General features: G+C 35.0%; 1 protein-coding gene across 1 annotated transcript in view; it reads right to left on the bottom strand.

Annotated features, from left to right (window-relative positions):
- Positions 1-21,768, bottom strand: part of LOC128246634 (ski oncogene-like) — a 51,324-nt gene that overhangs the window by 10,990 nt on the left and 18,566 nt on the right. Inside the window, exons 3-6 of the mRNA XM_052964931.1 lie at positions 18,291-18,380; positions 5,773-5,990; positions 4,996-5,198; positions 4,114-4,299 (exon numbers count right to left, since the gene is read on the bottom strand). Of these exons, the coding sequence (XP_052820891.1) occupies positions 4,114-4,299; positions 4,996-5,198; positions 5,773-5,990; positions 18,291-18,380 (697 nt within the window). The remainder of the gene's footprint in view (positions 1-4,113; positions 4,300-4,995; positions 5,199-5,772; positions 5,991-18,290; positions 18,381-21,768) is intronic.

Genomic DNA, 21,768 nt, shown 5'->3' with positions numbered 1-21,768 from the left:
GGTATGGGATAATAGAAATTCTTCATGAGTCTGTTGATCTGCTGGATTGTATAATCACTTATTCCTGGCGATAAGGGACATCACACTCAACCTTCTGTCTTGTGTGATATGGCCTTTTTCACAAGCAAGTCTTAAGTGACAAAACCACACAGATCAACCAACAAGCCTGAAAATATTCTCTATATCTTCATTATTTATTAATTAATACACAGAGTCAGCGATAATTTGAGAATAAGATTTATATTATGAAATGAATTAATAATCAAAATGAAAGTAGCTAGAAGGTCTCGCTTTTTGTTTTGATCAAATAAACATCACAAGTTCAACTCAAAAGGTATATTCCTTGAATGACATTTAGAAAAGCAAGTTTTGTATATTTCAAAGAAAAAGAAATCTTAGAAGTAATGTCACTTCTACAATAACAGTTGTTAGTTTTTACTGTTCTTAAATGAGATGACGTCATTTGCAGTCATTTTAGTCTTTTAACTGAGCAATAAACATCTTTGAGTCACAAATATAATTAAAGTACTAAAGACGTCATTCCAAATGGTTATTTCAAGATTTTAAGAGGGGACATTTTTAACATGGATTCCAGCCACACTTTCATTTATTTCTCAAAGTTGTTTATTCCTGTTAATCACTAAAGTAATAATACATATTTAACCCTCTTATTATGCAAAATTCAAGCTATAAATATCTACCTTTCACCTGAGGGTTTGTGGGTGCTATACCCGCCAGGGAACTTAAAATTTTCATGGATTTTCTCAACACCTACACATAATTGTAATGCATTATTTCACAAGATCTAATAAACAAAATAAAAGTAAGTCTACACAGACTACACAAACTCAGATTGAACATTAATCACTTAACAGGAATGTGATTGACCAGGAAGCTGAAAGACTGAAACCATTTTGGCGATGGGTTTGGACAGCGCTTTTGGTCCCCTAAAGCACACTGCTGCTTTTAACCACTCCCTTGACTTTAGATTTTACTGAATGATGATATTGAAGTGAGTTGTGTATAAAGAAACTGAATAGCTATTAATTAATCGGTAAATCATTCAGCACCTGCCTGCTGACTTGTTCTCTGTTTAAACAAAAAAGCACAGTCATAAAATAGTCTATTTATTCAGCCAAGACCACCAAAGACGGCCTTGTATAAGATATGGATAGATCAATAGTTAAACTATATCGATTGACCATATCAGTTAAAAGTTATTGTGCAGTGTGACAAAAGTCAATGATCAAGGACAGATGGGTCACTAACTTCACACTGTAGTATATTAGAGTAGAAGAAACATGAGTCTTATCACTGACATTAAATACCAAAATTTTGCAAAAAAATATAATACATATCGAGCCGAATGCCAGAAAACAGACTATTAGTTAAGTTTAACATTGTACAAATGCCCAAACCGGACAATCATATACATTGGCCATGTGGCACTGAGACAAACTGATATGAAATATTAGAGCTATTCAATACTTCATTGTTTAATTGACCAATTTAAACGCAGAAATCCACACTTGGTTTAAACTTCGTAATTGATATGCAAGCATTCATCATAACCCGACAAAATAGAAGTGTCAAATTATTGCTTATTCAGTAAACACGTTCTATTTGACAGGTTGTCCTAGCTTTTTGCTTTACTCAATGACACGTCCTCTCGAAACAAAAGTGCGCGAAGCTCGTCTATTCTTGTGCTTTTTTCATTCGAAAAAGAGGTATAACTCAAAAATGATTAAAGCCAGAGTCATCGGCCTTGCAATACAATTACATGTGAATGATGTTCCTGGAAACGTGTGTATTAAATATAATTCAACAATTTTTTGAGTATTGGCCAAGGTTGAAGTTTTTGCACAACACCCAAGACAACAACGACACCAAGGCTAATACAATACCTAAAAAGAAATCTTTAAAAAACATGAGGAGTTTAAAACGAATGCTTTTGTTTAAACAACATTGTTACGCGCTATCAGTGATAGCCATCACTTTGGAGCTTGTTTCCCTTAAACAGCTTGAACTCGTCACAATTTGGGTAAGGTAAGGGGCAAACAATTAGACCACAGAGAGGCAGTCATCAAAATTAGACTTTTGGATGAACAATTGAATTCTAATACTATTTCTTTAGCATCATATTTTTTAATTGCTTGCAGGCCAAATGTGTTAGTTTCGAGCACTGGAGAGGGCTACTTTCAACTTAAATAATTTCAGTGTTCACAGCTGGGCAGATTCAGATTTCATCATTTAGACATTAGAACCGAATTTGGCATTAAACACTAAGAAAGCATATAATTTTCGTTATCTAAATGATAAGTAAGAGCCAGGCACACAGGGCCAGGCTGTGCCCGCCTGTGACAGCCCTGCTGACTATAAGGTTAAGAACGCCAAAACTAAACACTTTCTTAAACTTAAATGTGTATTTCAGAAGGTTAAGGTATTATGAAGATCTCTTTTATACAGAAAGAACACATAAAGACTTTAGTCTGATATACTTTTTTCTTTAACAAATTACACAAAATCTACATGAAACATGTTCTACCACCAAACTTAAATGACTTGAAACCACATATATATTTTTTATACCTGAGTGAACCATACCTAAGCATTCCATGATTTATACACACCAGAGGTATGTTTACTATATGATACCTAAGCTATAGTTTGTTTCAGAGTTGTGTTTTAAAATTTTACTGGTTTAACAACCTTTAAAAGAGCTCTCAGTATTTACACCTTTTTTTAAAAATACGTCGCAGTTATTTGTTAACCATGCATGTGAAATTTTATTCCACTATGTTAATGTGGGCATGGCGAGAATGAAATATCATATCTCACTGCTCAATAGCCGTAAAGTTTATTCTGTTTATGGTGAGGAAATGTTGCATAACCACCAGTTCATCAACTATTTTTTACTGTCATTATGTTCATAGTTCATGCACTGCTAATTATCCCAGGAAAGGTTGTTTACCTTATAAATAACACACCAACGTGATAAAACAATCTGATTTCAAACCAAATAGGATGAAAAAAGTGATTATAAAAAGCTCAGTTATATTCTTAAAAAAAGAGTTGTGTTATTGACATAAGATAAGAATAAAAAGTTAAGCAGAGCCATTCATTTTGTTTCTTTTTACTTAACTTAAGAAATCATAAATGGTTCCGCAAAATCTGTCAATGAAGAAATGTGATATTCCACTTTCCGAATTAGTTTATGAAGAAACCAAAAATGTATGGAAACCTAGCATGCTGATGTTCTTAATACATCATGAACACTAGGGAGCAATAATCACTGATATTTGTCCATTTTTTTTTTTCTCAGTGAAACAGGGGATGTAACTCAACAATTATTAAACCAGAGTTACTGGCCTTGCTGTAAATATGCATATTGACTCTGACAACTTGTGTACCAAGCACTGAATATGAGTCGTCATGTTATGGACAAGCTTTTTTTCACCATGCCACAGCCTAGATACCTCGACCTTTTTTCTTGAAACTTAAATTGCCTTAAAGGAAAATGTCACATGTTTTTAGAGCACAGTTCATTTAATCAAATCATCATTACGTAACTCTCTCCTCTATAATGTGATTTATCTTCTACATTGGACAAAAACTAATCATGGAAATGAATTATTTATTTTTTGTATTTAATAAAAACATGCAATGCTACATTCTCTCAATTGTGTTTTGTTCCAAAAAACTTCCCTGTATGCAAATGATGGTCTAGACTGGCAAAAAAAGAATTTGTTTTTCTCAAGCTCAATATTCTTTTATGCAAGGGGCATAATTTTGATATTACTCAGACACTTAGCCTTGCTCATTTAGTTTAGTGTATGCTCATTGATACATGAAGCACACTCCTGGGTAAGATTGTCATGTCGAACCAGATATGATAGCCTTTAAGAGAGCCCAAGATGATGTGTTATTGGTTGAGCTCAAATACACAATTTCTTGCGTGAGAACAAAGCATATAAACGAGTAGACCACTCGCACCTTTTTTTCACCTGAAATCAAAATTCATTATTTTAAGCCTCCGTCCTTTCTCACCATGGGAATGATCCTCTACCCTAACCCTGATTGATCTAGCATTGCAAACAACAAGCATCTACCTACCCCAATGTCATCTCGATCCTGTAGAAGCTTGACGTCATTGAGAAGCTTGGAATTCTCATCCTGAACTTCTTTGAGACGACACTCGGACTCCCGGCGCACCTTAGTTAGTTCCAGTTCAACAGCATGGTTTCGCTCGTGGACTTCAAGTAGGCGCTCCTTGGTGTTCGCTTTAGCACTCGCCAGTTCCTAAGAATGTAAAGTAGATGATGAATACTTGAAGTTTTCAAAATCTTATTAGGAAGACAGTCTACGGTACATTGCTCATTTAATCACCAATGTTACCTACCACATCAAAATTCTTCCATTCGAAACAGTCTGTTAAATTTCAAGAATTGTAACTTTGTTTACCTTTTTTTAAATTTTTGAATTACAAGGATATTTTCTTTAACCTTTCAATTCAAAGGGAGCTATTAAGACCAAAAAGTGAGAAACAAGTAGAAAATCTAGCGCTTTGCAAAATAAGTAACATTATAAAATTCATGATTATTTTTCCTTTATTTCTTCTAGAAATTGCCCTAACAAATTTTGTATTTTTGCATATTTAGCAATATGCAAAAACATTTACTTTGTAAGTAATCCAACCAATACATTCAGGTTTACTGTGGCATGCCACGGATCATCTCCCTTTGCAAATGCAATACGCAATAATCTAGCAACCGAGACGCTTTATTTTTGTGGATCTACAATGCCATTGTTTATGACAAGAACTTTTTTTCAAAAGATTTCCTAAATAAGACAGACAGGCATTTTTGAGTGAGCAATCAATCCATGCCACGTTACACTTTTGCGAGACAAAATTACTCACACATTATTACACCAAATTATCAATTACTGTCCAACCGTAATCAAATAGCACAGTGAAGTAATCATAAATAATGGAACCTGTTTCAAATTTCTGCGAGCTTGGATATTTCTATTGAGGAGTTCTTGGTGTTTTGCACGCAGTTTACAAAACTCGTGCAGAAATCGGTCTTTTTCCTCTTTTTCATTGCCAATTTTTCCATCGAGCGCCTGACGAATCATTTCCAGTTCGATTTCAAGGGCCCGCTGGTTTTCAGTTGTTGGCGAAAGTCGGGAGTCTTCCCCTAAGAAAGACAGGTATAGTGAATTAATATAACATATAGATATTGTGTCTTTAAGAAGTATCCTGGAATAGATTAAATGGTTTCCAATATGGTTATGCACCAGTCAATTGTAATAGCGGGGACTTTGACTTTCAGTCCAGCCAAGCCTGGGAAAAATCCCCGCCCTGCGGAGCCAAACTGCTGGAGAAATCCCAGCCAAAGGCCCTCGTACCCCAGGGACCCCCCTATTTTTGGCGCATACACAAAACCATTCACCCGGCCACATGAAAGGTAAACGGCCCATTACTCGGCTGTCTCGGTAAACCCCCGGACATGATGCATGATAACCATCACTTCAGTTTTGCCCTTATGTTAAGCTTAAGCGTTCATGGCAAGATGATATCAAGGCTGTAATGTTACTTTGATCTTTAAATTCCATCAAAGTTGAATTAGAAAAATGCACCGGATATAAAATTGCCCTCTGTGTTTTTTACACAGGAAACATATTTGACTGGTATCCGCATAAAATTTCTTTCAAATAAAACAAAATGAATTCTTATGAATAAATACTGGCTGCCATTTCCTGTACACTTACCATGTGAGGGCGATGATTGGCCTACAGAGGAGTCATCACTCTCAGACAGGTCCCACTCCCGGTACGGCTTTGATGGCCCGGGCTCTACTGGGTCCACATGAGCTGGGCTCCCTGGCTTCTTCTCTGACTCGGGCTCGAGCGTGTCTTCCTCGTCATCCTCGCCCTTACATTTCTGTACAGGTGCCAGGGACACATTTGGGGCATAGTTGGGCTCATACCTGTAAAATGGAGACAGTTTAGCCTTAAGCGAAAATAATGAAAGACATACTATAACCTGTCACACAGATAAACAGTAGGAAATCTTCAATCTTCAATACTTTTGATTCTTTGACAAAGTTTTTTAAGCTTTAAAACAAATTGTTGAACATGTTTTAATAGCTGTTTGCAGAAAAAAATGCACCGCATACTTTCAATGAAATAATGAATAAAACATGTTTTCAAAAAGGTTTGCAAACATAATAATTATCATGTTTTCATAGTAACAGTTTGGGCTATGACAACTTACACTACTAATTATAGCAGATACCAATTCTGAGTCAGTTGGTAAAATATCATAGTTGAAGAAATCAGCAACTTGTGACATTTGTAAAACATCAGAATAACAAGATGACTCATCATATTAAAATCAAAACCATTTTCCTATCTTAAGTTTGCCCTTGAAAAAAAGCCATCGTGAGCCAAAAAACAGGATCTTGATAATAATGCAGATTTCATAAACACAAAAACATGTTTTTCCATCATGTCAATTGATCATAATATAGTAACATGTTTTGAGCAGCTCATTTTATATAAGAGATGTATTATAAACAATAAGGTGAAGGTCATGAGTTCATTCAGTTCAAGATAACTGCTGTTTTTGATTCAAAACATCATCTCACATGAAAATACCATAAAGCTGGTGCAAAACCATACTTATCAATAGTAATAGCACCTACAAAGCGGACTATAAAAGATCCATCCATCTATAAACGAGAATATTAATTACCCTTCAATGAACTTCCAGCGTATATTTAGTGACAAAACATCAAAGTGTGTGTAGATCAATGTTAAAGTACAAAGTGAATTACCACATGTTTATTTTAATACTAAAAAGCTCAACATCTGAGTCATTTTATTAAGGCCTAAAAAAAAATATGTCCGTTTCGGGTAACCCGACCCTACCTATAAAAATGCGCCGACCCTAACTATTTTTTTTTCCGTTTCTGAGCAAAAAAATTATTTGTTAGCGAATAGAGAGTTACGAAGGGCGGATAAATGCAGATTTTAATCAAAATTATTGTTTATATGATAAAACAAAGTCAGGCAATGACAGTAATGTAGGAAAGACTGCCATGTGCAAGAAAACACTCTGAACTCAGATTTTGAAAAAAAAAAAAAAAAATAAAAATTCCCTGCCTACCCTACCTAGAAATTTTGGGAAGGTTACCCTAAACAAACAATTGTTGTTTTTTTGTCTAATATAAAAAGCTACACACCACCATGTTACATTTCAAATGATCTATTATTAGTTTACACATGGCCAAATAACTTAATACAATTTAACAAAGAATATCTCAAACTTAACAAATTGCATAACACTTATTTAATATTGGAGCCAAAACCTTGTGAAAAAGTAATACTTCTGGCGTCTTAAAATACTTGAGGAGCCGTAACTATGATGATACACACAACTGCAGCCAAAAGTCTGATGAGCACAGCCAGACCCTGATAAGCCCTGAGCCAGACAGACCAGACACAGTGTATAACCACAGGAATATGCCACAAACCAGCTGCTCTGTAACATGGAGTCTATACCACATACCACAGCAAATTGTGGATTTGTTTCTTACAGTAACAAAACCAAAGACACAGAGGATTTAATAGTTCTTTAAAGAATGTAACAAAGTTCATGGTGAATAGATGTTGCTGAAATTTAAAAAAATATAAAAAAAAACAAGTCAGGCATGATGTTTGTTATAAACATGAAAACGATGATAACAAATACATTGGGCCATTGTTAAGAACTTTGTTAAAGTTAACAATTATGTTGTTAACGTCATCATTTTTAAGTTTCAAATCTTTACGCAGCACTGGAAGTTTAATGGACACCCTAAAAATGTTATCCTCAGTATTTTTCAACTGTTTAAGCTGTACCTTTTTATTCAAATATAAAAAAAAGTTTTCTTTTTAAATTTAACAATAATGCTGTTAACAATGTCAATTCATTGTAAAGACCTGTCTTATCCTCATGATGAAGACACTTTCAACTCTAAGGGTAATATGAAGACAGGACATCCTAGAACCCAAGTCTTAACATCCATTTAAAGACTCATACATCCTTGACATTGGAGTAAAAAACAACAATAATTTCATGATTGCTTCACCATATCATATTTTTGCATATGCTGACAGTGTTAAAGCATCTTCCCTTTTTCAGAGAAATTTTATGATATTTTATACGGCTCCCATGAGTCATTATAAAGCCATGGGTTTAATCTTTCCAGAATTTTATAGTATCTGCCAGCTAAATTTCTCAGAGAAGATTACTGCAGAAAACAATTGCAGCTCCAAATATGGACACATTCTTTGCGATGTATTTTTATAACAAGAATTCGAAAGGTTTAAAACGTCACACAAAAGCAAAAAAAAAAAAGTTCTAGAACATAATTTTAATTTTATCTCTATACTATTGTTTTAAATGGGGCATAGTTGGCTTTGTGAGTTCATTTGGTCATATTAAGGCATACAAAAAGAAGTCCTGGTTAAATTTAGGCCTTTTAAAAGCTTCTATAAGTACCCAACTACCTAGCACAAAGGCGCTAACAAAAATGGTAACTTTGTTTAAAAAACATTCCGACAACCCACAACTGTTTCCAAAATAATAACAAGAAAAATAACATCAAAAATTGAGATGTTGACAACTTTGACATTTCAACGATGACAATTTTAAAATTGTGTTTATCAGGGGACGCCAATGCAAATTTGTTACAAAAGAGGAAACTAGTATGAAATAGGAGTATCCCTGTCACACTATTTACATTTTTTGCGGCCAAAAAGAGAAAATCAGCTAAAAAAGAAAAAATGGCATCCCTAGTTATGTATGTTGCAACATAAAACTTATCAGGCGCATTGGTCTCCCATGGTCTAGTAGACTAAGATATGATTCAAGACTGCAGATCTAGAGGGAAATTAAGGTTCTGAGTCCTGCTACCCAAGAAAAAAAAATTAAAATAATATATTATTATTAAATTGACAAGACAACTAACATCTTATCACCTAGGTATTTTCAACAAATGTCTTAGAAAAAGAAAATGGCACTATAAATAAAACAAAATGTCAAATACCACCAAATTAGTATTGATAACCGCATTTTTTCATAATACAAATCATTATTCACAACAATTTTCCAGTCATTAACTGTAACATAAACCTGACAGCAATTATAATGCAATCTAAATAGGCAATATTTTGACAGCAAGATAATTTCCATTCCAGCCACAAATATTCTACAATTTTTCCTACAGGCTGAAGACTCCAAGAAGGAGTTTCTGGAAGATAAATCAGGATTCCTCACCATGTCAGTTTTGACCCATATATCAAAGAAAAAAACAACAAACTATACAAGATTTTCTTGGCTATGAATGTAATGTTACATGAAGTAAACCAAATGTTTCCAATTTTGCCCTACTTTTCAACTTGTTGATGATAATATACTTGGATGATAAATTACCACAATTTTCTGACCTAATACAGTGGAAACTCACTAAACCGGATCTCCACAAAACCGGAATCCTCGGGATACTGGAATTTTTTCAGAGTCCCAGTTTCCCCCTTCTGTTTTCAATGTAATGAAATCCCTACAAAACCGGAACCCCGGAATTCCGGATACCGGACCAAAAATCGAGAAAATTTGTTAGATGTCAACGTAATTTTACCTCACAAAACCGGACGTATATTTGTTCAAACATGTCAAAATGATTTTGTGTATTAGGAATTCGCGAATCGCGTGTCACTTTGTTTTGACAGCCGGTGCGTCGTTAAATATTGCACCTGTGATGTTGTGTTAACTCGATAATCGATAATGATGATTGCGCTTAGGATTGACTGCCGCGCGATAATCAAACTTGTGAAAAGAATATTGATTGATTGATTGAAACATTAATTTGTTTGTTGCAGAAAATTAAGAACTAGAAACGGTTATTAAGTGATTATTTTGGAGGGTTGTTTTATCTGAAGACTTCTATGATTAAATCAAATCAGAGCGGTGCGTTAATTAAACTATGAAACAAACTTAACACACATTAATTTACCTGAGTTGTTTTATTTTAAGACTTGGAAAAAAAGATGATTTTAAAAACGCAGAAATGTTTAACTATGTTTATCACTTTTGCATGTGCTTTAATCATGTCTCAACCTCCGTCTAAACGTCGAAGAATTGAACTGTCCCTTTTCATTTTATTCCATTTTCAACTTCCCTCTAAAGGTTAACTCAGTTAATATTTTGAGTAAACTTACTCCGTATATCAAATCCTCACTAAACCGGAATCCTCACTAAACCGGATATTTTGCCCATTCCGGACCTTGTCCGGATTAGTGAGTTTCCACTGTATAAATCTTAAAGGGAGATCACATGTTCTTACCAGAAATTACAAGATCCTCACGCATAAGTTACATTTTTCCTTTCTCTCATTTTCATATTTATATCATCGGCGTACCGAGGCATACAGTTACTCCAGTACGAATCTATTTTGGTTCCGCCAAAATGGCAAGTGCTTAAATCTTGAAATCAGCAATACATATTGAAGGCTAATGGGTATCATATGTATAGATTGTTTTAATAGTTTAAGTTTGTCGAAATTTCACTCAATGTTATCGTTCAGAGAGCATGAATTTGTGGGGTTTTTTTTTCATATCGCATATTTGGACCAACCCAAACGACAACTCGCTTAAATGTCAGAGTGTAATTTAAAATGCTCAAGGCACGCCCCTGCCTATGAGTTATTTTATTTTATTTTTTATATCAATGCATAAGTTTAATCAATAGAATAATTATGATATTAAAATAAATTTATATAAAATAAATTTAATATTGGTTTAAAGAAATTGTTCAGCAACTATGATCATGGAACTTGCGCATCCAATAGTGAAAAAAATGTATAAAACTATATATATAAGCTTTCATAAGATCAGTGGAAACAAACACACAATCTCAATGAGATTTCCCTTTAAGTAGATTGGAGACAGATTATGGCAAAAGATCTACAGACCTGTTTTATCAGTAAAAAACACCAATCTCTCAAAAGTGCAGTAGATGTACAAGATGAACCATTATGAAAAGACATACAGACTCACAGTTAGAAGCTAAACTAAAATCCTGTCCAGGAACATGGAGATGCTTCATCATTCAAGCTGCGCCATTCCGCGATCAAATAATATAGGCAACAATGTAATACTCAATAAAATAAAAAATATATTAAATCCTTGCCTCGAAATGCTGATTCATTTACCTAAATAATGTTATTCATTTGTACTCTGATAATATTTCTATAGTATCCGGATACTGATAATATTGTTGTCAATAAAAATCTGCACTCTCTGATTTTGGCAACATATTGATCATATAATATATAAGTCTTCTGAATAATGCCCACTCGTGTTAAGTATTATTGTCACTGTCAATAATAATGGTCAATTTTATTGTTCATAGATGAGCCGTTATAAGTTACTGTGAACTTCATGACTGCTGATACATATATATTAGCGTTCAGACTCATGCCAAAAAGATCACCTGCATGCTCCCGTTTCAACATTTGGAAGAGCTCTTGACAACCAAAAATCCATTCAGCAGATTATTCAATCCCAAACTTCTGTTTGGATATGCCAATTTCCCATTTAGTCTTTTCATGGTGTATTAGTAAGTTATTTAAATGCTCCAGCTTGCACACCAGCTAACAGTATAGAGGCATAAGCAAGGCATTCGTTGCTGAACACTATGAAATTTAGCTTCTTTTTTTTTCAAAACAATTAAGTCGGAAGCCCTGCCGCAGAAAAAGAAACCCAAACTATTACATGATGTAGGAGCATTTTTGGGCTTATTATATCATATGCAAGTCCGAGGAGGGTTGTTGTCGAGCTGTGTTAGTGGCATGTCATAATTCTTGTTATTGATGCGTAAACTATGGTATGAAAGTTTGGTTGTAAATATCCGCCAGGTGCGAAAATATTATTCTTTTAGTGGAATTTATTTTCGCCTCCCAAACGTGACAGCCTCAAGGCTAAACTAGGTGTGCAACTGCGCAATTATACACAGTGCACCCAACATCATTGAGTGCATCAGAATTCCTCAACATTTTGCTTTTGTTACCTTGATTCCATCAACATAAAGTAATAGTACAGAGTGTTCAATTTTGGTTTTCTAAACAATTAAGTTGGCAGGCCAGGAACATGCAGCCATGATAAAAATAAAACCTAGAAAAGCATCCAAAATGAAAGAATTTTGTTCTGTGGACGGTTACTAAAACTACATTAATTAATGTGCATCACTGCAATATGGAGACCTCATTTCAGGTGCCCTAAATTCTGGCCAACATGTGCTAAGCTTATGCCCGTGCGTTCATCCCATATTAATGCCTAAAAATAGACTCCATCCTTAACCCACATTATCCAACCTTTGTAATTTTTTTGTTAATATCATTTAAGAAGAGTAGAAAAACCTCCATTCTTATTTACTTAACCAAAACAGATGCAACTCCTGGAATCTGCAAAAATACAATGTGAAACGAACCAGTACCAACAGACACCAATTGCACCAAGGTAGAGGACCCCCCAATACCGTGCCCCCCCCCCATCCAACCCACGTGATTTCTCAAACTATCCATACAGCACCTAGTCTCCCCATCTAGACAAAACACCAGCCTATCTGCTGCCAAATATAATAAGCCATTAGGCTTTACTCATAAGCCCAACAAATATGTATCCAGTCAGTCAGCCTGCCAATTTTATCATCATATCTCCAGAATCGTGACTGTGAGGAGTCTGATGAAATGTACACAACACATGTTTTTGATTACTAATGCAAAATATAACATCTAGAATAAGGTTTGCCATTCTAAAAAACTTATGAATGAAGATACAACAGCAAAAAAGTTTAAATGTGCTTAAAGTGCTTTTCTCAGTTTAATTAAATTAGATGTTTCCTGTAGAAAATTTGAAATAGAATATTTTATCACATTTCATTAAATTCATGTCAACAACAAAGCAGTACTGTAATTAAGGATCAAGGAATTTTCACGTAGGACTAAAAAAGCTTTTTGAAAATGACAGCTGGCCTTACCAGGCAAAGCCCCTCCACCATACATTTTTTTACTACCGGAGTTTTTCAATTTTTAGTTGTTGATAAACATTTGTGTTAAATTTGTATTAATTATTTCATGTACAATAAACTGAAATTGCTGACTGGACTAAATCACTCCCCTATCTCCTCCAAATTTAATCATTCCCCTAAACTCCATCTTATAGATATTTTTAAGGCTTAATTATAAAACGTTTTGGTTATCATGTGTTTTTTTTGCTTTAACCCTAACACAAACAAAAATGAATGTAAGAACTTATATGAAAAGGAATGTTCAAAGCCCAGGGGCAGGATTTTCATTACATTATTAAAACCGAACAACAATATCCAATGTAGGAAAAAGATACTTAGCTATGTCTGATTCCCAAAATCAAAGAAAACAATGATGTTTTAATGTTATTACTAGGATAAACAAAGCCAAATGTTGGGGGCTAATTGGAATCCAAAATTAGTATTTTCCTGTTTGAACATAGTCAATTTTCAAAGAAACCTCCCAGCAGATCTCTTTCCATAAAGACTTCTGAAACCTGACGCACCTGTTTTCTAGGGGCATGTTAGGCACATGGTATTTGTTCCTGAAAAAACCCATGCCCTACTATAAAGCATGGATTATTTAGACTACACCCTATATTGTATATGATTAAAGCATCGCAGCTTCACATCCCAGAAAAAAGTGCCAATTTTCCACCTTACAAACATCGTCTTGTTGGCTAGTAACTTACTAATACTATACAATTATTTCTGTAGGTATCATTACACTATCTTGAACCCATTCTGGAACACCCATTATCAAACAATCTCACCCTGAACACTGTACTATTGCATTTGATTTTACACAAAAAATGTGCAGAGCAATAATATTATTCAACACTGTGAATCGTATGGACAGTAAACAAACAATAACTTGTGCACTTTTACAGGTTTAGATGGTATCATAAGGAAGAACATCTACATTTAACCAATGAAAATGATCAAGTTCACTGGGGCGGATCCAGTATTTGACATAAGTGGGGTTGTGTCCTAAATTTGACTTGCAGCCCTGCTAAAGAACCAAAGTTTATTTGGTAGAAATTTAAGTGTGAGCAGAGGGGTTTAAGGGTACTCCACTGTTTTTTTTTACTTTTAAAAGGGGGGGGGGGGGTGCACATTGGATGCCTGTCCACCCCCACCACCCTGATCCGCCTTTGGTTCAAAACTTTGGAGAAGTGCTCATATATATATCCTAGCTTTTCCTTCACTGGATAAAAAGCTTATTGAGCTCGTCAGAATCTGTATTTGGTATAGCAAGGATTGTTGAAAAACTTGATTTGCAGCGCAAGTGTAAGAATTCGGGGTTGTCTTTCAAATGATTAAGTCACAGTGATGTTCGACTATAATGTCATTGCAGGACTTAACCAAGTTTCTGGAGTTTCTCCTGCCTTACATCCGTCACTTTATTGAGTGCACCAGGACAACACACAGGAACAGCTTGAAGCAGGCCAAGGACCTATAATAGTACATCTATTTCTTCTTTGCAAAAAAGGACAATCTGATCATACAACAGAGGAGCTAGTTTTTGGGTCTGTTATTTGTAGAGTGTGACATCTGTGACAGCTAGAACTGATGTCAAATTAGTGTGCAAAAGCTGTTCAATTGAAAGTCAAGTTCAATCAATGAAAGAGTGTCATTTCTTTAACTTTTTAACCAATGAAAACACTTCACAGAGTCATTGATGATCCATCAACATGTTAACGCCTCGTGTAAATGTAGCATAGAGATTTGGTAACCTTTGATATGGTGGATCAGAGGTTTAGTGGTAAAACACCTAACTCTCAATCCAGGTGCCATAGGTTCAATCCTCAACCTCACCATTACATCATCAGGCATTTGTATAACACTGGATAAGTTATACACAGTTTTGGCTAGTTTGTGCATTCAAGCAATTTGATTCGTCAATAGTAATAACTGGATAAATATTAACCAATCAATCAACATTTTGGCTAACATGTATCGGGAGGGACTCTAAACAGGGGTTATGCAATTACTCTCACTAAGACATACACCCATGGATAATCCAGTGAAATAAGCATACATCTTTGATACTACAGTCAAACCCCGTTGACTTGAACTCGCTTGGCTCGAATTCCTCGTTGGCTCAAACCGGATGTTAAGGACCGATTTATATTTACTGATAGTAAACATTCCCGCTTGGCTCAAAATTTCTGACACTCGAGGTTATATAGCCGGTCACTAGGACTTCGAGCCAACGCAGTTTGACAGTTCTTTAAATCCAACTTACTTAAAGTGAAATTTGTATAGTCAACTAGCTGACACAAGCTTTAATTGATATGCATAAAGAGCGTGCAGCTTCAGAGCAAAAGCTTGTTTGTTGTATTTCACTGAAAAAAGTCCAGAGTAATAGACCTTGCTATGCATGTGACTATTTCTACTGGTAATTAATACATGTACCAAGTTTCATTTAAATAACTTGATTGGTTCATAAATTACTACCAAGATTAAAATTTATGCACTACAATGACATTGACAGCGACAATACTGAAAGGCTTTGACAGCTCAAAAGTTGAGATGCATTCAACAATAGGTACATTTCATAAAAACATCATAGCCAAACATTCTTCGTCAAGGACAAATTTGTGACGCAATTGTTTTTATTCAAACCTTGGACCATATTGGGTTCATACAAGCTGGAACATTTCCAAAATGTAACAGCAAAGGAAGCACTTGTCTCCGTTATTCAACTAAAAAACGTTTTGGGTTTATTCAAACAAACTTGTTGATATTAAATTGTTCATATAATTGTGATCTTCAACACAAGAGCTTAAATCGATATTTAAACACTCAAAAAAGCTCAAAAAAGCTGAATTCAAAGGTTTACCAGCATGAAATGAAAATGTTATAGTTCATTCTTATGAAAAACAGCTCTTTGAGCATGATTTTCAAAGCTGCACTGTCACTGACCTTTTTGACAACTATTTTTTGTCTTGGAATGAGGTTATTTTTTTGAAAAATGTCTCGAAACCGGTGATACAAGATTTACATTCATAAATTAATATGTAATGGCTGAAAGCGTTACTTAACTTTAAGAAAATTGAGTTTAACAGTAGTCATTTCCAAACAATTGAGATCTGTTCTATGCACTATATGGTGAGTTATATTATATGATTGAAATGAAGGCATTGGTACCAACATCAGCTTATTCTGAAACAAAAACTAAATCAAATTTCAAACTGTCAATCTGTGAGAGTGTAGCTTTTAAAATCTGAGGACAGTAAAAACCATATTTGCATGTTAATAAGGCATCTTTAAAAAAATACTTTTCTTGCTCCGTCAATAATTTTATTTCAGTGGAGGTTCCACACTGAAGCACATATTTATAGCATTTTTCAATGCTCAGATTTTTTATTTTATTTTTATTTTAGACATTTCATTTCTCTTGACCAAAGCATTAATTAAAGCACAAGATGATAGGGTCACTTCAAACAGCAGTGGTCAGACAGCTGATTATTAACCCAGTCAGTTGATCATAAAGTTACAATAAGTGGCCCTGGGGCAGTCCGCACAGCCATTTAGCAGTTAATAAAACAAAAGGTCATTTGGTACACTTACAATACCTGTCCTTGCAAATCATACATATCAAACCACAAAAATCTTTTGAGATTAACAACACTCTCCCCCTGCGATGATGAATTGTGGGTTAAAGATTTAATTAGAGAACTTGGTGATTATTTCTGCTGACCCAGTCGACTGAAAATAATTAAGTGTAGGTGGTCGAGTAGTATATGGGTGTCCAACTCTAAACCAACAGATTGTGGGTTCAAGCCTAATAGGGGGCACATTCTAATGACTTCCCTAAATGGACACCTGGAGTAAAGGGATAGTTTCTTCATGTTGTGTTTTCATACATAAAACATACTTTAGAAAGTATAGTCCTACACTGTTTCAAATCTGTCCTAAGTATGAAATCCTAAGATTTTTTTATGTATGATATTGGCCACCTGGTTACTATCCAGGACACAGACTCCGAGTATTGCAGTCTTTTTAATCATCTAAGAGACGAAACAATATTTTTAAACCATGAAATGAAGAAATTTATAGAATTCAATTTCTCTAGTTCTTACCTAAATTTCATCATTTTTCACGACAATTTCTGAACATTTCCATTTCTGCAAAAAGATCCCATTTTTAAGCCTGACCAACAGAATTGCACCTTAATTGCTGTGCTGCTACTGACGAGACAATTTCGCCTGTCAGGATGCGTTAAAGTGTACAAAAAACTGTGTTCAAATCAATATGAATTCAATTATTAAGCTCATACAGACATGAAAGACTTTCATGAGTTTCCCCATGAGTAAAAAGTTCAGGAATTTGCTGGGGAAATATGTTGTTTTTGCAAAAGTAATGACAGCATCTAGTGAGCTTATTTGATGAGAAGCAATTTTAGAGTTCTAAATTTCCAAGGAAACTTTTTCAACAATGAGACAAATGCAAGAATTTATCTTGTGGAAATGATTTGACAAGCTCTGATTTAAGACACAAATTGAGAAGAAAATTTGAAAAATATATCGGATTACAAAGAAATACAAATCCACACAACCAAAATTTTTTTCTTAAATTTAAATTCATGGAGTCGTGATCAAGGAACGTTGTTTGGTATTGATCATACATGTTATTACATCTAGCTTTCCTTCCTTCAAGTATGGAGATATAAAGCAATGTCTCATTTTGATCATAAAAGATGGTTCTACAAACCAAAATGGATTTTTTTTAGATATTTAATGTCTACATTACATTTGTTTTTTGCAATAACAATTCCAACTCATTATTTCCCAAAAAGAGAAGAAAATTTAATAGTTCAATCAGGACAGCAAGAAATCCTTTAAATGAACATGACAAGATATTCTACCATTACCATGGCAACATAATTAAGTTCATGCTGATTATACGAAAATATGAGGTTTTTTCTTTAGGGGAGGAAAAAAGACATTAAAACTTTATTTCAGAACTTGGATTAAATTTGCAGTGAAATTTTATGAAACTTATCACTTGTAAAAAAAAACTAATATGTATCCATGGCAACATACCCCGTTGTAACCATGTCAAATTATTGTCACAGCAACTTCAGAAAATTACTACCACCTAACTTTGTAACGGCAACATATAATCATGTAACCACAACAATGTAACGTACCGTGATGACTCTGAGTGTGGCACGACTTTGTCTGGATGGAGCAGCACGGGCGGGCCGGAGCGGAGGTATGACGGGGCGATGTCAGCAATCCTGAAACAAACAAATAATTCATCAAGAGGCAGGCCTGGATCAAAAAAGATACTGAGATCTGGTTTGATAGCAATAAGATGAAACATTGGTTTAAATAAAGAAAATTAAGAAAAGCCTTAGAAACTACCTCTGACAATTGAGGTATTTTAAACACAGCTACATGATGATAAAATTTCAAACAAGAGCTTCAGTCGTTGCGATGGTTGCCAATGGCCAACGAAGCTTCAAGTATTAGCATGTGACAACACCAAGGCTATGACATTCCTCAACAATTCCTAGGAAAAAAGAAAAGCTAAAAATGTCATTCTACATGCAGACTTAATATTCCACCTGATCAAACATATTGTTTTTCAATTCCTTTACAGCACAAAAGAAAAATAGATTAAAGTAAGGCAAAAAAATATCATTTCCCAGAACATGAAACCGCCATTTCAGAATAAAATCTTGTGTTACTGTTAACCCTTTGCATGCTGGGTAAATTGTCGTCTGCTCAAAAATGTCGTCTGGTTTATTCTAAATTTCTTTCAATTTACTTAAAACTTTGGGGATATATTGACTGAGTGGCAAATAGCTTGGAACCTGACCAGGCACTGAGTTACTCGGCGTCTGGTCTGGTTCCAAGCTGTTTGCAAAGCCTTTAAAATCGCCATCAGCAGCTTAAGGGTTAATAAAAATGCACTTTGAATTGATTTGAAAGTTGACAATGATGGCATTAACAACATTATTTATTTAATAACTACGATCTGAACAATCGGCCGATATGTTGTTGTTAATTTTTATTCGTCACGAATACCTGCAAATTGATTCAAAATTTTCAAGCTTAAGTAAAATAATTAAAATTAAAATTTTAAGCAATGCCAAAAAAAAATTGTTTGGTTAGGGTTACACCATTTTTAACAAGAGCTGTCACAGTATGTGACGAATGCCCCCGAATGTGACATTGACCTATGAACAAGGTCAGTACATGAAAAGTTGATCTTGCCTTTACGTGTCAAATACATATGGCAAGTTATTTTAAATTGCCTCTGAACATAAAAAAATATGGACAATCAGAAAACCTTTTTTCAGCTTACAGTCACACTGACCTTGACCTTTGACCCACTGACCTCAAAATCAATAGGGTTCATCTGCTGGTCATGACCAATAAGCCTACCTAGTATGAGGTCCCTGGGTCAAAGCGTTCTCAAGTTATTGATCGGAAACCGTTTTTCATGTTAAGGTCACACTGACCTTGACCTTTGACCCACTGACCTCAAAATCAATAGGGTTCATCTGCTGGTCATGACCAATACGCCTACCAAGTATGAGGTCCCTGGGTCAAAGCGTTCTCAAGTTATTGATCGGAAACCGTTTTTCATGTAAAGGTCACACTGACCTTGACCTTTGACCCACTGACCTCAAAATCAATAGGGTTCATCTGCTGGTCATGACCAATAAGCCTACCTAGTATGAGGTCCCTGGGTCAAAGCGTTCTCAAGTTATTGATCGGAAACCGTTTTTCATGTTAAGGTCACACTGACCTTGACCTTTGACCCACTGACCTCAAAATCAATAGGGTTCATCTGCTGGTCATGACCAATACACCTACCAAGTATGAGGTCCCTGGGTCAAAGCGTTCTCAAGTTATTGATCGGAAACCGTTTTTCATGTAAAGGTCACACTGACCTTGACCTTTGACCCACTGACCTCAAAATCAATAGGGTTCATCTGCTGGTCATGACCAATACACCTACCAAGTATGAGGTCCCTGGGTCAAAGCGTTCTCAAGTTATTGATCGGAAACCGTTTTTCATGTAAAGGTCACACTGACCTTGACCTTTGACCCACTGACCTCAAAATCAATAGGGTTCATCTGCTGGTCATGACCAATAAGCCTACCTAGTATGAGGTCCCTGGGTCAAAGCGTTCTCAAGTTATTGATCGGAAACCGTTTTTCATGTTAAGGTCACACTGACCTTGACCTTTGACCCACTGACCTCAAAATCAATAGGGTTCATCTGCTGGTCATGACCAATACACCTACCAAGTATGAGGTTCCTGGGTCAAAGCGTTCTCAAGTTATTGATCGGAAACCGTTTTTCATGTAAAGGTCACACTGACCTTGACCTTTGACCCACTGACCTCAAAATCAATAGGGTTCATCTGCTGGTGATGACCAATACACATACCAAGTATGAGGTCCCTCGGTCAAAGCGTTCTCAAGTTATTGATCGGAAACCATTTGGTATTCCGACCGACCGACCGACCGACCGACCGACAGACAGACAGACCGACCGACCGACCGACCGACATGTGCAAAACAATATACCCCACTTTTTTCAAAAGGGGGCATAAAAATATGTATAGGCTCTAATCAGGTTGGCTTTTTTTTATTTCTTTTTTTTTTATTAGGCTTTATATAAAAATGTTTTTTTTCATCATTGGAGAATGAGTTTAAGTAATCTTCTGTATAAAGCTTTCAAGGTTTTAAACAACATATAAAACACACTAAGAAAAATGAATATAAAAATGGTAGGGTCAGCACCTGTTACCTGGGTAGGGTCGGGTAACCCGTACCAAATGTAATTTGAGGCCTAAGAAAAAATAACCAGCAGTATGAACAACAGTGTGTATTTTTTCTCCCATTGTTGAATACAATTTCTAATGAGATGGGTTCTTTGGGCAACAAATATAATAATTAGTGTTTTTTTTATTACAACTAATTTAAATATTCAAACCCTGGTTGATGCCTGTTGGCAGTTTGTTTTTTTATTATCTTACAAGACAAAACCCATATATCAAATTACTAAATAAATTAATATTGTCAATTTACGCAATTTAAGGACTGCAAAATGCAGCTGCACATCATTTTTTTTTTTATTCTCTTCGAAGCCTGGAGGTCCACATAATAAGGGCCATGGCATTCTAGACTTACGAACAAATTCAGACAATAACATTTTTGCAAGGACAAAAAAGTATCAAATACTAACGAAATTATATACTTCAGAAAAAAAGAATGTGCACAAAATCCAAAGGTTTAATGCACTTTTGATAACCAATATTGTGTATAAAAATGCAAAGGAAAATGAATAAATTTGCATATTAAAATCAAGGCTTTAGGTTTTTATGTAAATGCTGTTTTTATTCTTTCATTATCCCAAAAATGGAATGTTGCACGACAAGTGTGATGCTGGAATATTTATGCTAGCTGACACTTGAATCCACTCAAGATGCAAGTCATTGACCGATTTTCCCACAATTTTATTTCCTGCATATTTTTTTACAACAAGATGTTACAAGTATTCCAGGGATTCTTTTATTCTATTAGCAGATAATTGTCAATCTTAAAAAAGGTTGGTTGGGTTTGTTTGTTTGTTTGTTTTTTTTTTGGGGGGGGGGGCTGTTTGAG

The sequence above is a fragment of the Mya arenaria genome, chromosome 9 (assembly GCF_026914265.1).
Source record: "Mya arenaria isolate MELC-2E11 chromosome 9, ASM2691426v1".
Classification (NCBI taxonomy): Eukaryota; Metazoa; Mollusca; class Bivalvia; order Myida; family Myidae; genus Mya; species Mya arenaria.
The sequence above is the reverse complement of the archived record's forward strand: the minus strand, read 5'-3'. Positions and strand labels throughout refer to the sequence as shown.